The 25,597-nt window shown below is 46.1% G+C and overlaps 1 protein-coding gene across 4 annotated transcripts; it reads left to right on the top strand.

Annotated features, from left to right (window-relative positions):
- The first annotated feature begins 5,962 nt into the window (after positions 1-5,962).
- tafa5l (TAFA chemokine like family member 5, like) lies at positions 5,963-25,332 on the top strand. Of its 4 annotated transcripts, none has more exons than XM_062460127.1 (6): positions 5,963-6,107; positions 6,683-7,347; positions 12,774-12,923; positions 16,163-16,290; positions 23,481-23,527; positions 24,863-25,332. In XM_062460127.1, the coding sequence occupies exons 2-5, from the start codon at positions 7,251-7,253 to the stop codon at positions 23,502-23,504; spliced, it is 399 nt and encodes a 132-aa protein (XP_062316111.1). In that variant the 5' UTR covers positions 5,963-6,107; positions 6,683-7,250; the 3' UTR covers positions 23,505-23,527; positions 24,863-25,332. The 4 variants fall into 4 exon arrangements, with proteins under 4 accessions (XP_062316111.1, XP_062316112.1, XP_062316113.1 ...); XM_062460128.1 differs by having other exon boundaries at positions 6,018-6,266; XM_062460129.1 differs by having other exon boundaries at positions 6,018-6,326; positions 23,481-23,523.
- Positions 25,333-25,597: the final 265 nt, after the last annotated feature.

Here is a 25,597-nt window from a genome sequence, read left to right as displayed (position 1 = left end):
ACCCAAAAAAAGTTTACAATACATGCTGAGCATCGTGTCGTTCATTTAAAGAATGCTTACTTCCAGCCATGTGCTTCCTCGAAGTCTGGGCTGTGGACAGTTTCAGCATGCTACGCGGATGTGCAAACGGAAAATGAATATTTGATATGGTACTCTCTGTGCATTGCTAAAATGCTTTAAATGTGGTGGGTACTTGAGATTCTCATATCAGGCCCAAAAAAGGGCATCTCGTACTTGAAAGCAATGTCATTATGGGAAACTCTCCGGAGCGAGCGATAGTTAGTGATGAGATGAGGTGTCTTGATTGGTTTCTCCCGCTGAGGAGAAAATCGTGTCAGTTGGTTGAGAGAGAACGCAAGGGTTCCTGACTCGAGTGTTGTAAAGATGATTGTGGCAAGGCGTTGACGTATAACCAAGATGACATTCACAGCGGAGTATGATCCACTCTTGATTTATTTGGGGGGGATTTGTGCTCGTGAATTGCGCTCCGCATAATGCGGTAAATATTGCGCCCTCATCACGGCTCTCGCTGATGGTTTTCCTCCTCTTGCCTTATGTTTCACACAGTTGTTGTTTACACTCTGAAGGGCTGCCCAAACAGCCCCGAGATAAGCCTAATCTTTCAGAAGATACAGTATCATGCTGCTTGCTGCCCCATTCCTATTCCCTCTGTCTGGAGACGTGTCCGAGTCTCCGGGCCACAGCTGGAAGATGAATAGGACTGCATGGCTCCACTTTGTCACGGTGGCTTATGAAGCTCTAATAGCATTGAAACATCCTAGTTCTTTTCGGAAGGACGTCTTGCTCTGCACATCCTAGTTCTGTATGACCCCCTCACACAGACGGGCAACTTCTGAAGTCCTTGGAGAGAGGATGAATTTCCTAAGGATCTTTGTGTGTGTATGTGTGTGTGTGTGCGTGTGCGTGTGCGTGTGTGTGTGTGTGTGTGTGTGTGTGCAGTGGCGGATCTAAGGGGTGGCAGCTGCCACCCCAATCTTTTTTTAATTTTTTAGCAGACGCTTTTATCCAAAGCGACTTCCAAGAGAGAGCTTTACAAAAGTGCATAGGTCACTGATCATAACAACGAGATAGCCCCAAACATTGCTGGTAGCCAAAACATGAAGCATACATTGTGAAAAAAAAGCCCAAAGGGAAGAACAATAAGAACATGTAGCGAAACAAGTTACAATTAAACAACATGAACTTCAATCTTCCCATGGAAAATATTATTTGTACATTACAGAACATTTCAATAAATAATATTAATGTTACTGTTTAATTTACACTACAATGTTATAGCCTAATCATTTACCATAGGGAGTACTGTACCCCCCTACTTTGGGTTTTGATTCGCCTCCAGGAGGCCACCCAACAACTTCCTTCTGCCACCCCATTGCCACCCCGAATGAAAATCTGTAGATCTGTGTGTGTGTTTGTGTGTGTGTGTGTGAGAGAGAGAGAGAGGGGGGGAGGGAGAGAGATAGAGATATGATGACTGACTGACTGACTGACTGACTGAGCAGGACTCAAGAACAGATATTTTCACATTACTCTGATATTAACAAATGGATGGGCAGAAAGAAATGTAGTAGGCTACTAGGCTATTCCCAGGACCCCAGAAACCCAAAAGCAGGGCCTCTTCTCAGAGCTTGTGCATAAACAGGTCTGTGTACAGTTAATTTGTCTGCATGACTGTCTTGCGCTGCCAAACAGTTATTTGTCTGTGAGACCATGATGCAGTGCACCATATGTGGGAGTGTACATGAAAACATCTTGCCAATTTCGCTCATTTGTTACTATAGATACCGAACATGATGAAAAGATTTGTAGGACGTTCCCAAAAGCAGAGAAACAGCCTACCTACTTAAATTAGATCGCTGTTCTCATGGAAACGCATCATAGGAGTAGGAAGACAAGGGGGACAGAAATACTAGCTCTCAAAACAGTAGCACACTATGCAGCTTTGGATACGCACTTTAACACTCTGACATGACTGACATTAGGTAGGCCTACATAGGCCTAACCCATATCTGAACGGTAAAAAAAAATAATAATAATCTTCCCCGCTGTTAGATTTGGTGTCACCGTCTGGGAGAGCTGGGTGGATATCGAGGGCCTGAGGTCTACAGCCGAATCAAGATGTAGGCTAGCTATGTCCCTGCCCTACAGGCGATCATTACAATAGCGCCAGTCTCAGACTGTTGACGAGGATGTGGACTGGCATGGCTCTGCGGGAGGAGACGTGAAGAGGCTGCACTCGCAGCGGGCTCGCAGACAGAAGTAGGGCCGCGCACTGTAAGTGTGCTTTAGCAGTACTGAGGAGGACATGCAGTTCAATACTTTCTGTGTCACAACACCGCCCCTGACCTAATGAGATAGCTAGCGGCCCGGCAGGTCTGCGTTCACATTAATGTTGGATCGTGATTCACTTCTGACTAACAGCTTACACAGATACAAAGAAAAGCCCCTCTCTGCTGCTCCTCGTATTCTATTCTTGGTTTTGCTGAGCTTTTTATGCATTATTTGACAAAGCTTTCTTTTATATTAACGTTTCTTCTTCTGCTGCTGCTGATGATGATTGCGATGATTGCATACATTACAGTGACACCGATGATGGTGATACGGCTGAGTGTGACAACGTGGACGATAATGTGGAAGAAGTAAAATAAAATGTGGATTGAATAAGGTTAGCAATCTTAAAGTCTGCAATCTTAGTGATAAGTAACTTATCGATCCCACAGGTTGTATCCCAATTATCCACCAAGACCGCCTGCCCATTTTATATTAATCATGCGACCAACATCCTGCAAAGCTTCATTACTCACCTGTGCTTTAAAGGCCTGCTTACTGCAGCAGCTACTCGTTTATTTCAGAGTGATTACATTAAATGAAACACACAAATGAGCTCTGAGATCAAGGAGGCAGTGTACCGCGGAGGAAAATGACAGAGTAAAAACATTTTATTGCTTTCCGTAGATTATGTTGTTGATGTGTGACGAAAGTGGGATAAAATTAGATAGCGCACGATTGGACCGAGTGTAACTTTTACTCGTTGATACCATGTATCACGGCAATGAAATTAGCTGCATGTTATGAAATACTCCACCACCGCACACACACACACTTCCACCGATGTAGGCTACACGTTATCACGTGTAGGCTATCACACGTGCACACACAGACACACTCACGCACACACACAAACTATTTTACCTTCATGGATGGGACTGCGTGCACCAAGAGGTTCTGTAAAGGAACAGCAGCACATGGCTGTGTGCACGTGCTGATGCTCTGCTTCCAAACGAACCTTTGGTCTACAGCCATGGTTTGCTGTGCTAAACTCTGGTGTAACTTGGAACAGTCTTATTTTATAGATACATAAATAAAGTATATTCTCTTACTCCAAAGGTAGCATGGTCTTTAAATAACAATTTTTACATCTGGCATCCAACAAGGATATTTAGTCAAATCAAATTTTTATTTGTGTAGCTATTTTTACAAGCAATGTCACTAAACCTAGAGATAAACCAAAGATCTGGTTCCTGGCTGTGCTTAGAGGAGATGGCCCTAAGTATCCCAGTAACATACAATTATGTACAATTAGGGCCTACATTAGATTTATCATCATGCTTTTACAAAGTTCACAACCTAAACTTTAAGTAATGGAAAGTGAAATGTATTGAAAGTTTTTTCAACCTGGGATGAAACTGTTTTTTTTCTTCTGTGAGTGGATTTAATTAGTGGTTTGAATAAATCACATTTCACCCCACCTCTCTTTGGTAATCAGTTCTGCTCCATTAATGAGCGGATGACTATCGACTGGAAATGTGGGCTGCTGATAATTGAATGTGTTGAGATCATTAAACACTGCTAATCAAAAACAAACACTCCAAGACTGCTTCAGTTCCTTTCCAACAATACGGTAGAAGATAAACAATGGAGGACTTTCTGGTGAGAGAAACTGAGAGGGCTATTCTCTGAGTCCACACAGTGTGAGGACGGCTCTGTCCAGAGTCACTGACTCCTGCGGTTGTACTGAAAGTTCAGATCAGGCTTCCTTCTCTAGTGTCACTTGACTCAGACATAATTCACTCGTGTCAAACCATTAGGAAGTCTCTCAAGATTGAGAAACGAAGAGCCTTCAACAGAACTGACCAGTCTCGATGGAGGACTTGACTTCTGACAGTCATAAGTCGTGTCCTATCTAAAAACATTACGATTTTGAGGCAACAAACTCACACAACGCACTAATCTCAAGGAACAACATGATGTCAGAACCCTCACTATGGCCCATTTAGTCAAACACACCTGTTGCTGTATGCTAAATTTCGACCCTTCGGCCCGGACAACAACACGAAACAATCAAACTGTTCAATTAGGAACAAGTCAGGTAGGTGGCTGAGCGGTTAGGGAATCGGGCTAGTAATCCAAAGGTTGCTGGTTCGATTCCCGGCAGTGCCAAATGACGTTGTGTCTTTGGGCAAGGCACTTCACCCTACTTGCCTCGGGGAGAATGTCCCTGTACTTACTGTAAGTCGCTCTGGATAAGAGCGTCTGCTAAATGACAAAATGTAAATGTAAGTCCTGGGCTCTGCTGTTGATGTGAGAGGCACATCACACACATGGTCGTTGCAGGGAGTTCTTGTTGTGTCTCGGATGTGTTGTTCTTTCAAGGTCCGCCGCGTCTCAAAAAGACAGACGCTCCGTTCCTCCACCGGAGGCTTGTCATCGCGGTTCTCACTCCAGCGGAGCAGAAAACGGGCCAAGGAAAGAACCGCTTCTGCTCCGCTCGTCCAGGAGGAGAGCGGCCCGCAAGGAAGTCATATTAGTAATAACCAAACGCTCGTCGGCGTGGAACGCGGTGGAGCGCCGCTGCATCTGTGGGAGCGGGAGGATGAGCGTCTTCATCCGACTGGGTTTGGTGGAACAGGATGTTGGAGACACCAGAACCACATCTGGTCAGGTGACAGATATGTGTATAGGTACGTTGCCATTTTAAACATGCTTATTCATATTATTCTTATGTTATTAGATTATTAGTAATGGCGTTTACAATGCCTAGATAGAACTGAAAAAAAAGTGTATCACGTTCAGTTTTGGAGTCCTGTATGGACATGGATGGTGGGTTGAAACTAGTTTGTGGTTGTCTCACATCAGCGGCCCATACGTCAAAATGATATCTTTTCCTGTGAGACTGGGTGAGGGCCTGCAATTGAAGTGCACAGAGGCCATCACTCCATCTGCTAATAAAGTGCACTCTGCTGGCCACAGACTAGAAAGCTGAGTTATATGTATGGTACTCAACGACCAGGGAGTTTTAATGGTGGTCATTTAAAAGATAGAGTGGCATCTGCAGAGCCCTAAATCTGACTGTGTGTGTGTGTGTGTGTGTGTGTGTGTGGGTGGGTGGGTGTGTGTACGTGTGTGTGTGTGTGTGTGTGTGTGTGTGTGTGTGTGTGAGAGAGAGAGAGAGAGAGAGATTCAGCAGCTATACCTACAGCCCGCAAGATCCAGAGAGCTCTTGCATCCTTTGTAGAACACTAGAGCATCAAGATGTCCCCATTGCAGCTTCAAGGAGATTTGACTGCAATAAGGTGCAATTTGCAAGGGCAGGGAGTAAATCAAATCAAATAAAATGTATTTGTATAGCCCTTTTTTACACGCAAGCATGTCACAGAGGGCTTCACATATGCCCATAGAACTGCCCCTCAACCAACCTAAACCCTCAAGGAAGACAAGGAAAAACTAGTAGTAGCCTATACAGGCATTGATGATATTCACAGTGGGTTCTAGTTTAGTCCTATACTTTCAGGGCTTTGTCTGGGTTTAAACGTTGTTTGTGATAAGCAGGGTTAATATGCCCTTCAGACTGAGGTTGTTCAGTTCAGTGTTTAAGAAGAGCGGTTTGTGTGTGTGTGTGGGGGGGGGGAGAGAGAGGTGGGGGTAGAGAGTGAGTGAAAAAGAGAGGGAGGGAGAATGTTAACTCAAGGCAACTGGCAATGCAGACTTTCTTTCGATGAATAGAAGGAGATCCAGTGAGTGTAACCTAAATTGTGCAGTAGAAGTGACTCCAGGGACGTGGACGATTCGACTCTAAAATCAGCACGGTAGGCCTACATATTTTATTTATAGCACAAAAATGTTGTGCTTTTCACTTATCCGATTTTGCCCCGTCCAGACGAACCAAGCCGTTTCTAGTATTGATTTGGCAGGAAGATAGGCTACGTCGGTAAATGACACAGACCAGCTTCCGTGGACTTCACAAGGTAGGTGAAGTGACTGAAGAAAGGAACACCGACATTTCGCGAGATCAACTCATAGAATTGGTAAATGTCGATTCTAATCAGAAGCATACAGGTGATTTGTGCAAAGATTATCATCACCTCACCTCTTAAATTAACTCGGTGATGACTGATATTATGCACGGCATTTTTACCACCGACTACCTTAAAATTGTTATGCCTCTCAAATTAGCTTCAGTGTAAGATATGTGCACGGTTTGTCATTTAAATCAGTAAAACTCCTATCTTAATATAAACCTTATAAAAATGTAATCTCGTTTGTCTAGGATGATAGGCTAGTTGTGATAGCCTACATTCGTTGTAGTGCTGCGTGTCCATGTTTCCAAGTACAAGGACAGCAGGCAATATTGTGCTTCGAAATAACTTTTTATTTTCCACAGGATCTCGCTCAGCCTCATGTGAAGGCAGAGTTGGTGGGGAAAAGTGGTGCGTCGTCGAGCAGCCGCAAAGAAACTGACGATGCTTGCGGAGATCTTGCGCTTCAACGTCGCGTCTTGTAGCCTTTGAACCGGGAATACCACTCTGCAGTCTGAGGATAAAACTGTTAAATTCCGCCTCACATGGGGAGGATTATTCATTTAAACTGACTGCTATATAATGACAGTTTTATCCGGTTTTAACCGCGGTTTCCTAAACTTGCCAATGACATTCTATTTTACTTGAACTTGAGGTAATCGCATCAATCTGCCTCGCAGTCAACAACTGCAACAGTAGTGACTATCACAAGCTGAAGAAAAATACGGAATTTGATAAAAGGGATTTCCTGTCAATCATAATCTCCAGGCTTTTCCTGCACTAATTTACCCCTCAAAATGGATGCCAACGACGGGCTATCGAAACACCACTGGAATAAGTATTCACCCTTTACCGAGTTCGAGCACAGTGTTTAAACACACCCGTTAAAGTGGGAAAGAAGATCAAGGATAAAATTCGACAGGACGGAGGAGGATGCAGACTGGAGTGAAAGCACTCTCCGCAGGTGGAGGAGCGTCAATTTGCTGTCTTTTGCTCCTGTGGGTGATCTACTCGCATCTCCTGAGAGAGGGTAAGTGCGTCAACTCTTTACAATGCCACGGCAGGAACACTGCATGTCTTTCTGGTGAATAGCTTAAGCGACAGATGGTGAATAGATTGGCATGATAATATAACTGGACACTGCGATTCTCACTCAGTTCGCTCTTCCCTAACCATTTTTTTCCTGTTACATAATTTTTTGTTGTTGTTTATTTGTGTTGCATATCTTTGATGTTAACTCATATACATGACCTTCTGATTACAGCTGAACATTGCTGTTGCAAACACAAACTATTGTGAAAAGTGTGGGCTATTCTATGAAATATGCTTTACTTGACTGTTATTTTTCATGACAGCATGATAGGTTTATTTAGGGAATAATAACGGAATACTGTTTGAAAGCCTACTCTGCTATTGTGATTCCATGACTGTTACCTTCCACATTAAATAATGTACACAGTTCTAAACAGCTACAGCTTCAGTTCATGCATCCACAAACGAGAAAGCAAAATCCTGTTTTTAGTTCTCTTCATGGTCTATTACCCTGAACAAGATGTTTTGGCTGCCCATTTTACTAGGAGATAAGAAAATCAAAGCATGAATCCCTCTCCAGCTCATCCTGTGCTTCCGGTCCAGAAGGCCATGTCCCTCATGTTCCTCAAGCATATATGATCAAACACATCAGGTAGCCTTTTAAGCTTTACAACCAATAACCACTGTGACATCCATGGCCTTCTGCCAAGCCGTCAACATTTTATGACCCTTAAGGGAAAAGGGGATAGTTGTTTCCTTCACTCAATATTATCAATATACTTTCAAATGGGATTTACACCATTATTTTATTAGAGGGTGTTGATACGAACCAATCACTTAAGTCAGATCGTTGATGGCTCTCATATGATTGTGCAAAATTATTGAAAAAATCTATCTTGTTCATCTGAGAGCTTGAGGGTCTTCTCTCTTTAACCGTGGCCTGGGTCCTCAGATATTCATCTCACATGTGGGACCTTTTTCTGCCCTGTGATAAATTAAATAGATAACTCTAATTGATTACTCAAGGATTAACAGTTTTCCATAATGATGACTATGATATAAGATACTGAAATACTCACTCTCCATCCCCAACAAAACCCTCTTTCCAAGGCAGCCATGTTTTCTACCTACATTTCTACATTTACATTTAGTCATTTAGCAGACGCTCTTATCCAGAGCGACTTACAGTAAGTACAGGGACATTCCCCCCGAAGCAAGTAGGGTGAAGTGCCTTGCCCAAGGACACAACTTCATTTTGCACGGCTGGGAATCAAACTGGCAACCTTCAGATTACTAGCCGACTCCCTCACCGCTCAGCCACCTTACTTCCTACCTGTTGTAAACAAAATATCCCAAGTTCTCCACCAGCAGCCTCGTGACTATGCTGAACACTGAGCTACAGTATCCATTAATCAGCGAAGCACAACACTTTTATTCTGTGAGCCAGGGGACGACCGTATCTCCATTCCTCACCGTTCGGGGCCTGGTGCGTGCCAGCAAGTTCCGCCCACCGTTCCCCGAGGGCCCCAGGAACAGAGAGTGGTTTTGGGGGTGGCGGGAAGAGGCTAGCGGGAAGCCAGGGGCAGCGGGGCGATGGGTCGTGTCGTGACTGCTCTGCCTCCCTTGCATCACCGTGCCATCCGTCATGGCGGCACCGACAGGAAATCAAAGTGCAGTAGCCGCTGTCCGCTTACACCATTGGGCCGGCGCCCGTGCAGATGGATGGCCTGTCAGGTCCCCTTTCCACGCTGCCAGTTTATTCAACGATAAATTTGGAAATGTCTGGATTTCCTCAACGGAACTGATTTCTGGTTCACTGGTGCGGTCCGAGACCCCTCTATACCGTGTCAACAGCAAACCTTCGTGCACAGCGAGGTGTTGGTTTTCAAGGAAGGATAGGAGCACTCTGCAAGGTGCTTGTGGACAGCCTTGATCAGGCAGCAACACACCTGGGTTGATCCATGAATTGGATATTGTACATTGTTGCACCATTCCTGATGCTGCACAGTGGGGTAAAAGTGTGGACCCACTTAGTCCTTCAGGGAACGGCTGTTCTGTTGGTAGCTTTCCGCATCCACTAACCACAGAGATCTAGAATATGAAGATGGGCTGTACTGGCCATTCACAAGAAAAGTGCTGAAACGCACATTGTGAAGTTAAAACATTCATCCCATTCAACTAATGTCTTGAGCTCAGCAGTAATTAGTCACAGAGAGGATGGCTTTGATTACAACCTTGCATGCTTGAAAACGTGAACAAACCTTTTAGACACTTAAGCCTCAATGGGTAGTAAAGCCATGGAACTATGTCGATGTTTATGGAAAAAACAGAATTGTTTTTATTGCTGAATCGATTTGACTGCACGGAAGGCTTATATTTCACACACAACCATCAGCTGTTCCCTTCCCTTTGCGGTTGAGTTTATTGCTCACTTGACTGTATTTCTGCATTGTGTTTTCTCTATGGAATCCACTGGACTCAAAAATGTCTGATGTTAGAGGCAGAGGCAGTGTAAAAGCACTACAAATAGTGACAGACTCCCTTCAATAGAGTGCTACATTACACTGTCTTTTCATCAAAGGTAGGAGAGGACATCTTCTATATTATGAAAAATCCTCAGGAACAGAAATGTTGTAATAACAGCACACAGATGGACTGGGTAATGGCAGCAATTACTGGCCAACACTGGAAAGCCACATGCAAATCAAGGTTGTATAGACTGAGGCCTTGCCAGCCAGGTCATGTCTAAAAGATGGGCTGTAAATGCAGCAGCGCTGCACGGCTGGCCTAGTTATACAGGAACAGAGGTTCATGGTGGAGGCAGAACAGTTGAAGAAGGTCAATGAACATCTGCCTTTCACGCCAGCTGGTCTTCTACTGAAGGTAGTGACAGAAAAGTTTTTTTTCTATGCTGTGTGTGCTGCGACTCTGAGCACACACAGCACTGAACACAGTTTGGGGTTTGTTTCCTCCCAGGCTACAAGAACAAAAAAACTGTTTCTGTGTCATGTTTTGCTAAAATAGTAAGTGTTACAGATTAGCCCAATGAAAGGATGACTGAGATGTGAGGGATTCGTACATCCATGGAAATAAAGGGCTTGAAATGCCTACAGTAAGCTGATACAAGCCTATGGCCGCAGTTTAATGAGATGCACATCACTGTGCTGGAGGTGTAGTGCCCTGGCATCCAATATTTAGTTGTCTGGCAAGATTAAGAGAAAAGGAAAGATGGCAGAAGCTTGTGGACGAGGATACATGTTAGCCTACAGCTGCATATGTTGGACAAAACATTTTTGTTTTGTGGCATTTCTGTTTCTGATCCACAAGACGCCAACCGCATGGATGGTATCACAATCATGTAAAACATGCGTGTGTGCGTTGGTATGTCTGTTTGCGCCTGATTGTGTGTGCCAGCTTGTTAGTGTATGTGTCTTTGTGTGTGTGTGTCCATCCCTGTGTGTGTGTGTGTGTGTGTGTGAGATTCAGTGATAAGGTCATTTGCCCTCCTGACAGTCCGTCCTGGAAGCCAGCCTCTCTGCTCGGTAGCGGGTGTCATGGCCCTCAGTCGTCATGTGTGATGGAAACCAAAGCCTCGACGCCCCACGCCATCCCTCACCCCCACAGCCCGGCCCAGACGCCGTATGTGCATTTCATCATCGGAAATAGAGACGAGGCCAAGTGCCTTCACGCCATGCGGTGACAGAAACCCCCTGTCACATGAATTAACTCCCCTCTGTAAGATTGAGCTCCTGCCATAGCCAGGGGCACATTAAAAAGCCCTCCCCCCTCTTCTCTCCCCCCTCCACCTCTCTGCATGCTGCTACTTCTTCCCTCCCTCCCCCCACCCCCTACTCCCCCCTCCCTCCCCCCCCCCCTCCCTCCCTCCCTCCCTCCCTCCCCCCCTCCCTCCCCCCGTCCTCATCCCCCCCTCCCTCCCCCCGTTCTCATCCCCCCCTCTTCTCCGGGCTTATCGCATGTGGCCCATTCATCTGTTAGCTGTTGAAACACAGGAGAGGGCACTGATATCTGATGGCACAGCCATCCCCCGGAGCACACAAACACACACAGATTCTGGCGTGCATACATGCTGTGCACGCGCGCACACAAACACATACGCAGACACACCCACACACACACATAAGCAGACACACATTCGCACACACACACAGGGACTCGAATTGTGGAAGGTGGGAGGGAGAGTGTGTGGGTTAGGAACGTGTTGGGCGATGTGGTGAAATGAAATGAACATAGCCCCAACTGAGTTCCAGGGTGATAGCATGTGAGGTTTCCTATCGTAATGCAGTCCCTGTCAGAGATTATCATGTACTGTGTCACAGGGTGTGATAGTGGGAGCCTATGTTAAGTGGGTAAGAGGGAAAGGATGTACGATTGGGAGATTCAACCTTCAAGAGGACTGCTTGGGTTTTCCCTTCCCAGTTACTGGACTTAAATATAAGCTCAGGAAACAAAGAGGCTTAATTATACTATCTTTGTCTAACTACCCTGTTATTTTCTAATTTCTCATATTTTACGGTAAATACCTGTCTCATTGAAATTGCAGTAAAAATAAAGCCTGAATGATTTTCCCTGTCAGATTTAACAATGTTCCTTAATTAAATCCGATCGAAGGGACCGCCTTTGTTAAAGGCCATTGTAAGGACCTTGGCTCCCTTGAACCTTCATTTAACTCTAACAAAGCCACATGATGTGACTCTTCCTTCACTTGACGAGTCCTGTCTGCAGTTCAGCAGGGAGAGCTCGTCAGGAGAGGGCGTTTCTCTGACTCAGCTGTGTGTGAGGAGATTATTGACCAGATAACAGGCCGTGCTGCTGGATGAAAGCAGGATGCACATTATGGTAGTGGCGCCGTAGAAATGGTAGGAATCCGGCCAAGAAGCGGTGCTATAGATCTTCAAAACTCTGGTTTGTTTCTGTAGGTAAGGTCATAAAAGTGTTTTCTAACCATCCCATTTTAAGAGTTCAAACTAGGGAATGCAGACCCTTCGGGGCTTCTACGGTAGTCATTTGGTTTTTACATTTGGCTTTCGTACCGTTACAGTTCAGTTAGTTATCTTGCTTTAAATATGCAAACACTCTGTGGACTGTAATAGGGCAACACTGCCCAGGAGGCACTAACATGTCATGTTAATGCATCAGTCTTACTGGGCGAGACAGATGTTCCCAAACCTGTTCCCAAATATGGCTTCGACTGATTGAGTTGTTGGGAGGACTCATGGAATGACTTCTGGCGTAAATTAACAAAGAGTTCACTCGCTAAAGCGTTTCCGTAAATATGTTGAAGCTAACTTGCCATTCCTTCCTTTCCGGTTGGCTGTCTTTGTAGAACCTGCCGCGTGGACCTGTTGCCGTGTGGTGAAGGGCTATAATGTGTTCTCCCCTGTGCTTTCTGTATGTGTTTGGCAGGCCAGTTGGCGGTGGGCACCTGTGAGATTGTGATGATGAACAGGGACAGCAGCGTGCCCAGGCGCACCATCGCCCGGCAGACTGCCCGCTGCGCCTGCAGAAGAGGCCAGATCGCCGGCACCACGCGGGCGAGGCCTGCCTGCGTAGACGGTAAGTGGGAGATACATTTTGTACCAATCTATACACCGCCTGTTTTCACTTCCAGGCACAGGAGACCGGAAACTGAGGTGAGAAGGAAGCAGAAGAGCCGAGGGGCGGGTTGTCGTGGGGTGGTGGAGGGGATTTGAACCCAAACACTCGCCGTACACCCGGCAGAGCAATTACATTACAGACCAATCAGGCCGAGGTTATTACCAGTTATTTTTGAATGCATCGTTGCAGACAGCTCTACACAACCCTGTGGTTCTGCCTCTAATTAACTACCAGAGAACTATGATTACCGCAGCAGGAAATTGATTATTACTGGCCGCCCGCTGCTGCTCCTATGGTCCATTAATAGTGAGTACATTAAAGAGGGACCTGTTGCTTACAGACTGGCTCAGCACGTCTGTCATTAAGGAGGATCAGGGGCACTTTCTAGCTTCACATGTCTTTATGGACTGAGGGAATAAACGCACATGTGAAAAAGCTGTGGTCAGCTGTGTGGAAAAGGTTCGTAAGGAGACGGAACACATGCATGACAGATCAAGTGAGATTAGGCCCCAGCGGTTGTTGCTGTGTCGTGGAACAGGGAGGTTGCCTGCTATGGATCCTAAGCTTCATTTTGAAAAAAGTTTTTTTTAACAAGTGACTGGAGTCGTAAGCCCCTTTTATACACGACCTGTTCAAGGCGGGAATGTTGCGGCTTCATGCCGTGTTGTATAAACGGTACGAGCACGGAATAGGGGGGTCATTGTTGTACCGGCAGTAAGCCGGCAGCGGAGGTAGTCACAGAGCCAAACCGGGACTACTCTACGCCTCCGAACGCCGGTCTGCTATCTGAAACCTCACACAGGCCAGCATTACGCTGCCTTTGTTTGGTTCAGTAGGAATCAACAAAGCCTCCACAAAGAGGAGTCTTCTTAAGTAATATGGTGGGATTTCTGTTTTAAAAAAGGCTACAGAGACCAATACGGAGATTGTTGAATAATGAATCATTGGCTGTTCACTTCTCCTCTCTCTGTCATGCTCTCCCTTTGCTCCTGTTTCCTGTTGGCTCCCACCTGCTCTCTCTCTTTCCTTCACTCACTGTTTCCTATCTCTTTCTCTCATCTTCCATTCTCCTCCAATCTCACTCTTTCTCAAACCTTCCATCTCCCTCCTCTCTATCCATCTCTCTCTTCCAATTCCCCTCTCTCTTTCTCCCCTCCTTCCCTTTCCTCTCCACACTTTCACTCTTTTCCTCCCCTCACCTTCGCATCTTCCTCGCTCACTCTCTCTATTCTCTTCCATCCCTCTCTTTCTCCCTTTTTCTGTGTCTTTCCTCCTCCCTACCCCCTCCTCACATCTCCCTCTATCCCCCCTTCCTCCTCTCCCCTCCCCTCCTCCTCTCCCCTCCCTTCCTCCCCTCCCCTCCCCCCCTTCCTCCTCTCCCCTCCTCCTCTCCCCTCCCTTCCTCCCCTCCCCCCCCCTTCCTCCTCTCCCCTTCCTTCCTCCTCTCCCCTCCTCCCCTCCCTTCCTCCTCTCCCCTTCCTTCCTCCTCTCCCCTCCTCCCCTCCCTTCCTCCTCTCCCCTCCTCCCCTCCCCCTCTCCCACGAGGTGGTGCAGTGGCGGCAGTGCTGGGGTGCTGAGGTCTGCTTGGCGCTCCGTGCCCTGAGACAGATGGTCACATGTGTGATCCTGGGAAGGGCCTCAGACAGTGACAGGAGCGCTGGCTCTCAGGCATTGCAGCTGACAGGCCCGGGCTGCCGGCCACATGGCCTGGGTGGCACCGTCACTGAGACACGCCAAGGTGGCCACTCAGGTGTCTCAAGAGAATAGAAGAGAGTACAATACAATGGAATAGATTAGAATACAATGCAATAGAGTTTTTTTTTTTTTTGGGGGGGGGGGGGGGTGCAACCTTGGTGCACGACTCAGCATGCACACTGCTGTGCAAACTCAGCTCTATTTCTTCTGCAGCATCGGGTTTTTGTTGCCGTGCTACGTACTGGCAACTACGTTTTAGAGTGACTGATAAATCTATGCCTCGCCACGCTTGATAGATAGGGCTAAAAACCAGCTGTTGGAAGAGATGTTGCTGTGTCAGGGGCAGGGGCGTTTTGCTGTTTATCTTGATCAAGGGATCGATATGAATGATGGAAACAAAATAGCTGTTTTCTTATAAAATCCATTTTGTTGTTTCCTTCGCCTTTTGTTTATCCCGTCCCAAATTGAGTTCTAACAAAAACAAGATCCTATGACAGCATGAGTATAAATTTCCATCCTGAGAAGAGGACCAGTGCTGTGTATCTCTGTGTGTGTGTGTATATATGTTTATATATGTGTATATATACTGTATATATATGTTTGTGCGCACGCATTAGCGTGCGTGAACATCGAGAGGAATACAGGTCTAGTTCCATTTCACAATTTAGATACAACACAAACGACCTCCCCTCACGTCTGTAGGGGAACATTCTAGACTATCAGTCTCTTTTAGCTGGTCATTAAGCCCCAGCCCACGAGCCTCCTGTGGGAGGTGCTCTGGCAGGCCCAGCAGCCTGGGCCAGGGCCCCTAGAGAACAGATAACCTTTGAGTGGGCTCCACCACAGAGTGCTAGGAAGAACAATCGCTGTGTATCAGTGTCAACAGGAGACAAAGGCTAATTCAATGTCAACCAGGCATGAGTGTTTCGGGAGCAGAAGTGGTTCCGTCGTCACGGGCCATCTAGACAGGCGACTCTGAGGAGATCTAATAATGCAGAGATGATCAGATTTGGGGGTTTGTCTGATTTGCATGTTTCTGCTCGCTTCTTCCGTTTGGTCTCTCGTTCCTTTCTGTTTGGTCTCATCACTTATGATTTTAAATCAGCTGGTCCAAAATGTTCATTTGTGAATATTGACGCTTCACGATTTGCATATTGGTATTGATAGTAAGCAGCATTGAAACGTTTATCCAGGCTGCAGTCATTTACACAGTCACTACCTGCTGTGTGCTTTGTAATACGTTACAGTGGTACAGGTCACAATATTAGCTGTCAACCTGTTTAAACCACGACCAAATCTGTTGCATTGCATTTATAAAGCATTTATAAACCAAAGTCATCCATAAGAGAATCTCGGCATGAAAGCCTGGATCTAGCAAACCAGTCAGCCAACAAAAACAGCCAAGACCATACCAGGAAGTTGTGACCATGCATATTGATCAAACGCTTCTCTAACGTGTCTCCCCCCCCATCCCCTCTCTCCCCCTGTGTCGCCCCCTGCAGCGCGTATCGTGCGTAGCAGACAGTGGTGTGAAATGGGGCCCTGCCTGGACGGAGAGGTGTGCGGCCTCCTCTATAACCGCTCCGGCTGGACCTGCACCAAAGGCAGCGGCCGCATCAAGACCGTCACGGTAAGACCACGCTCTGTACCCGGGGGGAGGGAGGAGATGTCTGGTCGGGGGGGAGGAGGAGACGTCTGGTCGGGGAAGGGGGTGGAGATGTCTGGTCGGGGAGAGGAGACGTCTGGTCGGGGGGGAGGAGGAGACGTCTGGTCGGGGGGGAGGAGGAGATGTCTGGTCGGGGGAAGGAGACGTCTGGTCGGGGGGGAGGAGACGTCTGGTTGAGGTGTGCCGAATTTCTTCCGAAATGGAAAAGCCTGAATGTTGGTTGTGTGTATATATATAATATTTTTAATATGCCGATGAAGCGTGACTGCTTGAGACAATTGTAGTGAGAGACAGAGCTAAGGAGGCAGAGGAACAAGACGTGGTGACCTAGCTGGAGAGCGAACATGAGTGATTGAGCGGGCGAGCGAGCGTTTGTGTCAGAGAAGGACGGACCGAGAGAGAGAGAGGGAGAGGGGGGAGGGAGAGGGGGAGAGGGAGGGAGGGAGGGAGGGAGGGAGGGAGGGAGGGAGGGAGGGAGGGAGGGAGGGAGGGAGGGAGGGAGGGAGAGAGGGAGGGAGAGAGAGAGAGAGAGAGAGAGAGAGAGAGCGAGAGCGCGACGTCCTCATTGTCAGGTAGACAGGGGTGAAAGGTCGTCCAGTCGCTGTTTGTGTGCCTGATGTATTTCAGTCTACTGCGGCTCGTCTGGGAGCTCCGGGCAGCTGCTGCTGATTTCACGCTTGCCTACTCCTGGGTACAGGATGCAGGGTGACAGCCCAGCAGAGTTTGTGTCTGCTAGTTCGGTAAATGGCTGAAAACGCTCATCAAGTGAATGGATGTTCTCTCAATTAGGTGCCTGTGAAGGGGGCTTCTTGTTTTTGGGTGAGAGAGACCGGCTTTCAGGAGTGAAGAAGAAAGAGGCGATACCTCAGGTTGGAGAAGAGAATGTTCTGGAAGATGGATGTAAATGAGAAATCCATAAAGAGGGCTGAAGAGACTGGTGGGCAGAGAGAGAACAGAAGGTCAGAGAAAAGAGTGATGCAGACTGCGGTTTGGCAAGCTGTGTGTGTGTGTGTCTGCGTCCATTCAGTAGTTCATGTCCTCTGTCCCTGTTGATCTTTTTGTCTACCTGTGTGTGTGTGTAGGGGAACACACACCCCTGTACCTGCAGTCCCTTTCTAAATGCAGTCACCCCCCAGAGTGTGTAGCAGTGACACTCTGCCAGGTCACTCTCTCTGGGCTAACCCGCTAATGGAGTTTGCATATGCAGCATGCTCCCATACCAGCCAGCTATTAATATGAATCACTCACCGGGGCCTACAATCAAGCCGGCAATTTGTCTTCACTAGCGAGCTGCTGAAAGGTTCAAATATGATATTCTCTGGAGCTGAGACCCTGGCTGGGAGGGAGGAATGTGCTTGTGGCTTTCGTAAACTTGACAGGGGGGCGTGTAAGGGTGGCTGGTTTGTTGAAGGACCGTGGCCGGGCCAGACTCCTCGCTGTGCTCAGGGGAGCCCTTTGAATATTCATGGACACAGGTTGCGTAACGGCGTGTTCGTCTTGTCTGTGTAGTGGAGCCGATTGTGACCTGTGCTTGGCAGGCTAGAAAGGAGGCTGGGGGCTGATGTGGGAGGTGAGATTTTGAGACTACGTACAGGAGATTAGATCGAAGGAAACCAGGGTGTCGGGTTCGTACGGAGGCACTGTATTTTTGCGGCACCACTGCAGACAAAATTGGACAAAATTGAAATCTTGCTAGCTGAAAACGATTCTGTGTAATAAAAGTGACACTGAAAGAGTAAGCTCCAAATGGGATGTAATGGGGTGCGGCCTAGAGTGTCAGATACACAGGGTATTCTTAGCACAGCTAGACCTGTTTGGGAATGCATGTGTAGAGTTTTAACTCTAATTTGATCATAGCTCCTGTTTGTTGTTTAGTGTGAATCTCTACCAGACAAGCTACAGTTGCTCACATATTCCTTTCGCCCACGTAGCAACTGTCAAAGCTCAGCTATTGTTGAGGCCTTGAAAAGAGACAAGGAATTGTTTCTGTCATGCCTTTTACACAACAACAACAAAAATAGAACAAAAAAAGAAATGGTTGCACGCGAAACAAAAAAATTACAGCAAGTGCTAGATGACCCAATAGGTCAGAGAGAATTCCAATAAGGTTTTGGACATTTTCTTCCTCGGCTGTGATGGTTCTGTTGCAGCTGTTGGCTCCTGTACTTGCTGGGGGTGGAGGACACTACGAGGGGGCCGTGTCTGGAGTCCTGTGGTGACAGAGAAAGGAACATGTGGAGGTGATGTCCTTGTGAATCAGAAGGGAGCTAGATGAAGTGGTTTTGTTAATAGACGGGAGGCGTTCCAGGCTGGGCTGTTTGGTTGCCAGTGACTACACCACAGCAATGTTTTAACTGTATACTCTATAACTGTATAATAAAGTCATGTCATAGTGGTGCTGGAAGAAGGAGCGTCGAATCTTCTGGATACCTTCCTGTTCTTGGTTTTGTCTGTTCTTGTAATCTTATTTTATTCCTTTGTTCGTGTCTTAGATCACTCCAGCTCAGACACAATCCACAGAAAGCAAGTTACCAAATCAACACAGATGATGTAAGCTTTGATAAGAGTGCCACGGTAAAAATGAGCTTTAATGTCCGTGACAACAAACCAGCCAAGTCATGTTTAACAGGGACCATAGTTCCTTTGATATACCCATCACCTTATCTGTCTGAGGGAACTGACAGACTTCAAATAAGCTCTGAACTCAAAGGAATAAAAGCCTGATGTAATTTTCTTTAGTTTTCAGACAGTTTTCCTCTGCTGTTTTCCCTGCTTGGTTCCAATCAACAAACATCCCTGTTTACATCCAGCTTTGTAAAAGACACTTACACTTGTTATTTAACGAGTGAGTTGATTCTGAACGCCAACTATAGATATGACAAATCTACCGAACCCGTTTGATCATGCATTTCACGAGTAAACACGAATGGCGTTTTGTCCAAATGTTATCTTGGAAAATGTGTAGCATCAATCGATGTATTCGTTGGTGTCATTTGATGCGGGAGAGTCGACAGGAAGAGAGAGGGACATGGGTGGAGAGGCCAGAGAAAACACACAGTCGGATAATAAGGAGTCAGGTGGCTGAGCGGTTAGGGAAGCGGGCTAGTAATCTGAAGGTTGCCAGTTCGATTCCCGGCCATGCCAAATGACGTTGTGTCCTTGGGCAAGGCACTTCACCCTTCTTGCCTCGGGGGAGAATGTCCCTGTACTTACTGTAAGTCGCTGTGGATAAGACCGTCTGCTAAATGACTAAATGTAAATGTAATAAGGGAACATATGTAGTGAGACTGATTACCATTTAAATCACTTGGAATCTCCTCTGTGCCTGCTATGGTAGATCTCGTGATACGTCTTTACATTTAAGCTCCATCTTAGCAGCAAGTTCATTTAATGATTTAATTTGCTGTATCTGATGTCCCTTAGGCCCCTGCCCTCCTTGTGCAGATAAATAAAGAACCCTTTTTTTGTTACTACTCTGGTGCTGCCACTATCTATTAATTCAGGTATTTTTTTCCTTTTCGCCCCAGCGTATGTTACCGCTCTTGTTTTCTGTCAGGAGGGACTTCTGTGACCGCCGAGCCTCTCGCCCTGTCACTTAGAGCATATTGAGCCTGCATCCCATCTGAAGCACTGTCATTGGCTTGCTTTGAACTGCCATTTGTGTTTTAGTCAGCTCAGCTTTTCCTCTGAGGGCTCTTCTGGTGTGAAAAATATCCGACTTTGACAAAGGTCTGCCTTGAATGTCATGGCAATGAAGCCCCCGCAATGAAGTGGAGAGTAAGTTTGCATTTTCAAGTTAATTTGCAACAAGTACAAGTGGTTTGGATTCCTTGGTCTCTTGACGGTAGTAATGGAAAAGAAAACAGACCTGTTGATAAAGATAACAGACTTAGCCTGATTGCTAGCTTGGCTTTCTACCCTGCATTTCTAACGACTCTCGAATTCCACTAATGACAGGCAGCTGTTGGCACCGGCTGATGGTCATTGCATCATCGTAGGTAGTGCCAGTCGCACACACAGAGCCCGATGAGGCAGCCTGTCAGAAAGACCAGGAAGCGTCACACACACTTTCAACACTGGTGCAGTGACGTGCGTCGTTGTAACTGCTGCAGCTTTCAGCCCAGCTAATAGCAGACAACATGCATCTGCCTGGTGAGTGCTGCCTCCATCACCCCTGCCTGCTCCTTTGATTCTGTTTCACAGTTTCTGTCAGGGGGGATGATGGATGTTATGATGCTCTTTGCCATTATTTCCTTTTTAAAGCTAATGGATTCTTGGGCAGAGAGCTTTCTGAAGGAGGGCCGTATCACGCCAAAGATGAATGTTTATGGACCAGTAAATTCTCAATGCTTAAGCTTAGGTACCTTAGGACCGAATCCTAGTTCATAAAATGCGAGAACTGGCCTCATCAAGGTTGGGACTGGACCACCACCAAATGTACACAGTGGATTTTCTCCTCGCAGTGCCTCCCCTGCATTTCTCTCTGGCACTTTCTACGACAGCAGACAGAAGGTGTTGGGTTTTGTCGCTGGTTGTAGTCCTCAGAGAACATGCTAATTCCAAACGGCAACAGATGTTAGATAACTACCGTCATCCCTTCTCCCTTTTTTTTTCTTCTTCTTCCAGTCATCTGAAACCCCGTTGTCGGTATTTGCACATAAACGCTGTGTGGTTATCTGTTAGCATGCTCTCCAACACGCCGCTGGTCAAAGCCTCGAACCTCACTGTGACGATAGCGGCCTTGGTGTCTGACTTGAGTCTGAAGGCTTGATGAGTCTTTAGATGATAAATGCTCCTCCAGAAGGCTAGCACATCAATGCCCTGGCTACTGATGTCCTGGGGCCGGGAGAGTGTATTTCTGTGATCCTGACTGTCATGGCGGAGTGCTTGGAGTGTTTACAGTGTCACGGGGAGCTGTTAGGGTGAGAATGAGCGTTCTCACTGTGTACTTTTTACTTTGCCCAAATTGTGGTGCTATTTTCCTCCCAGTTGTCAACAAGCTAAAGGGCGGGTGGTGGGCTGTGTGTGGTGGTTGGCGGAAGGGTCATGGAGGGTGACTATATTGGTAGATTATTTATGTGTGAACAGTTTTTCTTCTCAGTTGGATTCAAACAAGTGCCACTAGGATTATTTCTATGTGCCTGTTGAATGGAGAATGTGTTAGACTGTGGTGTTAGGTACCAGGTTACTTGGCACAACAATGTCATTGCATTCAGTTATGAGCCTCATTTAAAAATATACAAAAGAAACAGTATTTTCTCTTCTCTCCTGAGTCTTTTTTGACAACTGTTCAGCTGAGTTACTCCAAGCTGTGAACACCTGGATCTCAGGGACAGGGTTCATGGATTTTAATTAAACCCAATCTAGTTAATTAGGAGAAAACTGCAATTTTGAAAATCCCTGTTTCCCCCCCCCCTCTCTCTCGGTCTCTGTCTCTCTCTCTAGCTCTCTCTTTCTCGGTCTCTGTCTCTCTCTCTTTCTCTCTGTTTCCATCTTTAACCTGATTTGTGTTGTTGTCTCTTCTTCTGTATGGTGTTTCTTGAGACCTTGTCCTGTAAAGACTGGGCCCAGGTGTGTGTCTGGCAGCTGAAGTGGTTACTCTATCTTTCCCCACACCTTGTCTCTCAGGGCTCAGTTCACCTTGTTAGCCTTTTAATTAGTGTAAGCAGTTAATAGTGCCACAGTGTCTGCCGCCTCAGCACTTTCTACTGAGTTAGTATCGCTGCAATCAATAGCTTAGACTCGTGGTGAGAGAGAATGGACGCTCCCTCACTGGAGCTCCTACTGCAACAATCCCACCTGACGTCTTAAGAGGGTGGGTGTGGGTGGAATGTTTTTCTGTGAAAGAAAACAAGGGAAAAGTGCCAAAGTTGGGCTGTATCAATATCTGTCCCTCTCTTCTGCTGTTTTGCTTTTGTAACAGATGACAAAACCTTAGCATTCTCTTCACACAGCACCAGAGAATATTCCAGCTACTCAGCACCCGAAATCAAATAACAACAAAAAAAACTTTGGCCATGCTGGAGGGATTCTATAGTGCTCTTATGAGCTTTCTTTCCCCACGCTCACCCCTCTTTTCTTGTTTTGATTTAAAGATGCAGTAGAAGTGCTTAGCATTTAGATGACATGTTGGAGGAGAGGTGTGATGGGATCAGCCCTGCTCCTACCACTGTTTCTCTCAGCCCCGCTGGGGCCAGGTGGACAGACTGACAGATGAACAGAGAGACAGACAGGCGGGAGGGCAGCAGAATACCAAACTCTGCCCGTCGCTGTACGGCCAAGCAGAGGCTGTCGGGAATGCCAATGCGTTGCTCGCAGGGAGCCGCGCTCCCCTGCCTGCCTCAATTGGCTGAACAGACCATTAGTTTCCTCATCATGATTATCACAGCCATTATCCTCTCGCACGAGTATATCGTTTCTCTCACATTCAAAAGGCACTAGCCACCTCTCCTCCTCCAACCCCCAACCATCCTGCGCCAAAAGAAAAACAGTTGTTTTAGTTTATGCTACTTAAAATCCTCATGGGTTTCTGTGGAAGAGTGAGACCTAGTTCCTAAGTGAGTAAAAGCAAGGCTGTGTTTATCCCCAGTGAATTGTGAGCAGGGAAAATGAGAGAAGTCTTTCTTTTTTTTTTACTGTAAAACCATACAGGAAGTGTGCTACGGTCTTCACTTCAGTGAATCTTTCTTTGATCTTTCAGGGGGGGGGGGGTAGAGGGATGTCTGGCCCATCAGCTCAGAAGCCCCCTGATGGTCTTCCTCACAAGTATCCCTCAGTCAGAGCATGGTCCATGGAGGTCCTGAAAGTGTGAAATGACTAACAACCTTGAGTTTCCATCAGCTAGCCTTACATATAATTGAGAGACGGGGCCATCTGTGCTTCGAAATGGACATCTGCTTTGCTCTGTTCTCAAGGCAATTTGTGGGGGGGGATGTATGATACCTTACCTGATGAGAGAGAAAGAGCGAGAGAGAAAGAGAGAGAAAGAAAGAGAGAGAAAGAGAGAGAGAGAGAAAGAGCGAAAGAGAGAGAGAGAGCGAGAGAGAGAGAGAGCGAAAGAGAGAGAGAGAGAGCGAAAGACAGAGAGAGAGAGAGAGAGAGAGTCACTTCCTCTGGTGTTTTTTATGACTCTGACCTTTTCTTTTCTTCTCCAGCCTTTGCCCAAGGAGCCGTCATAAGGAACTCTGAAATCAGTGGGTAGGTGAGTCTGCCTCTATTCTTCCTCAAACTGTATGCTTTTCAGTGTGTTATGGTTTGTAGACTTTGTGCCAGTCTATTTCTGTGTTTGTTTCTTACATTTACCATGTCATGAAAAGGGAAGAGGCATTGTTGGAGGTAGAAACCGCAGGCACTACTTTAACGCTGGTTTTAGCTACTTGTCAATAACAATTAATATGCAGAAACTGCATGTTGTAAGTTTATCTGAACTTGTGATGACATCTGGGATCCAAACATTTCCATCACAGGAACTTGAGGTAAAAATACATCTCTTATTGTTATTTATGGTGTCACTGCTTTTACAAAATACAGTAGGTAAAATGTGCCTACTGTATATCCTGGTCAAACCTCTCCTTTATACATAAAATACACCACTGGCTTGTACATGTTCCTAAGAGAATATCCTGAAGCTTTGATGCCTGCAGAAAGTGCCAAGAAAGGAATCAAAGGAAGCTAGCAGTAGAAGTATTGAAAAGTGAAAGGTTACAAATTAATAAAGCCCAAAGAGTCGACTTCAAAGGAAAGCTTCAAAAAAACATCTTCAGTTGGCTGCAATGTACGAGAGTACCAAGGAAATACACCATGGAAGTAATTGATAAGGTGTTTTGGGATGGTTCCTGTTGGCTAGCTAAGAAGGCTCTAAACCAGCAGCTCATTTAACTGATGAGTATCATTCATGATTGTTTTTTCAGCACGGAAGAAGTGTTCTCCTTCACAATATTGATAGAATCGTGGATTCGGAATCGATGGAATACTAGAACAGAAAATGCCTGTGTAGCAGCTATGAACGTTAGTTATACTGAGATGAACTGGAGGCAGTTAAATCTGCATGTTTGTGTCTCAGAGCCAATACTCCAAGATTGATTTTCCTTCTTCCACAAAGAAAACAAAATGAATCACAGACAATTACCAGGGACAGGAATAAAAGGGGAATTGGGGGCTTCATAAATATTTATTTGCAGAGGGTTTGGAATTCATGACATTCTTTACAGATTTGCAGACTCATATTTAAGTGTATGAAAGATTCATACAGGCAATCTTGAGTGTCAAATTTGCTCATTGTCACCATGAATAATTAATTCATTTGGAATTATAGATACAAGTTGATTACAGTGTTATCATATTGTTTTTGATTTTAGAGTTTGATAGACATGTGAAGAGTTTTAAAATAATGTAATCAATAAAATGTGTTATATATTATAATTAGTAACAATTTATTTCATTGTATTAAGAAAGTCACTCTGCTCACTGGAATTAATTAATTAATATTTTGCTCGCTCTCTCTTTCTCTGTGTGTGTGGGTCTCTCTCTTTTGCAGGGATATTGGCATTCATGGTGTAAGGGGAATAGAAGCCAGTCACCAGGTTATAACATTGTGTCTGTCCATTCGCCAACTTTGGAGCTCCAGCCAATCAGCATCCTCGTCCATCAGTAAGCGATGCCACCCAGGGTGACTTTGACAGACTTGGCTCTACCAACAGCCCAACATTCTCAGAACTCTCAAGTCTCCAGAAACCAACATCGCCAACATCGTCATGGAAACCGCCCTATTCCAAACTAGAAGAGACATACAGTACGATATTCTTTCAACCATCTGAGCAGGCAATCATGTGGAGTTTAACGGACACAAACCCATCCGGCCATCAAGTCATTTTAAGTGTATCCATTTTGACGTCATTCCTGGTACAATTTTCCCTCCTGTGGATTCTGGATTCAAGAAACATATACAGTCTTTTCGACAAGGACAGACTGTAAACTCCATAGGGAGGAAGATGCCTCTGTTGGGTGATGTAGTACCATATGGATGCTAGCCTTATGCAGATCTATTTATCTCCCGTTGTGTATGGAAGCAACATGTCCCACCCTCTGTTCGTCACAGCCTAGTCTTTTCTGTCTCACTGTGGGAATGCAAGAGTTTGGGGTGTGTGAGTGTGTGTGAGTGTGTGTGAGTGTGTGTGAGTGTGTGTGAGTGTGTGTGAGTGTGTGTGAGTGTGTGTGAGTGTGTGTGAGTGTGTGTGAGTGTGAGTGTGAGTGAGAGAGTGAGAGAGTGGGA

This window comes from Osmerus eperlanus, chromosome 4 (assembly GCF_963692335.1).
Source record: "Osmerus eperlanus chromosome 4, fOsmEpe2.1, whole genome shotgun sequence".
Classification (NCBI taxonomy): Eukaryota; Metazoa; Chordata; class Actinopteri; order Osmeriformes; family Osmeridae; genus Osmerus; species Osmerus eperlanus.
Note: the sequence above shows the minus strand (reverse complement) of the source record. Positions and strands in the feature narration are given on the sequence as shown.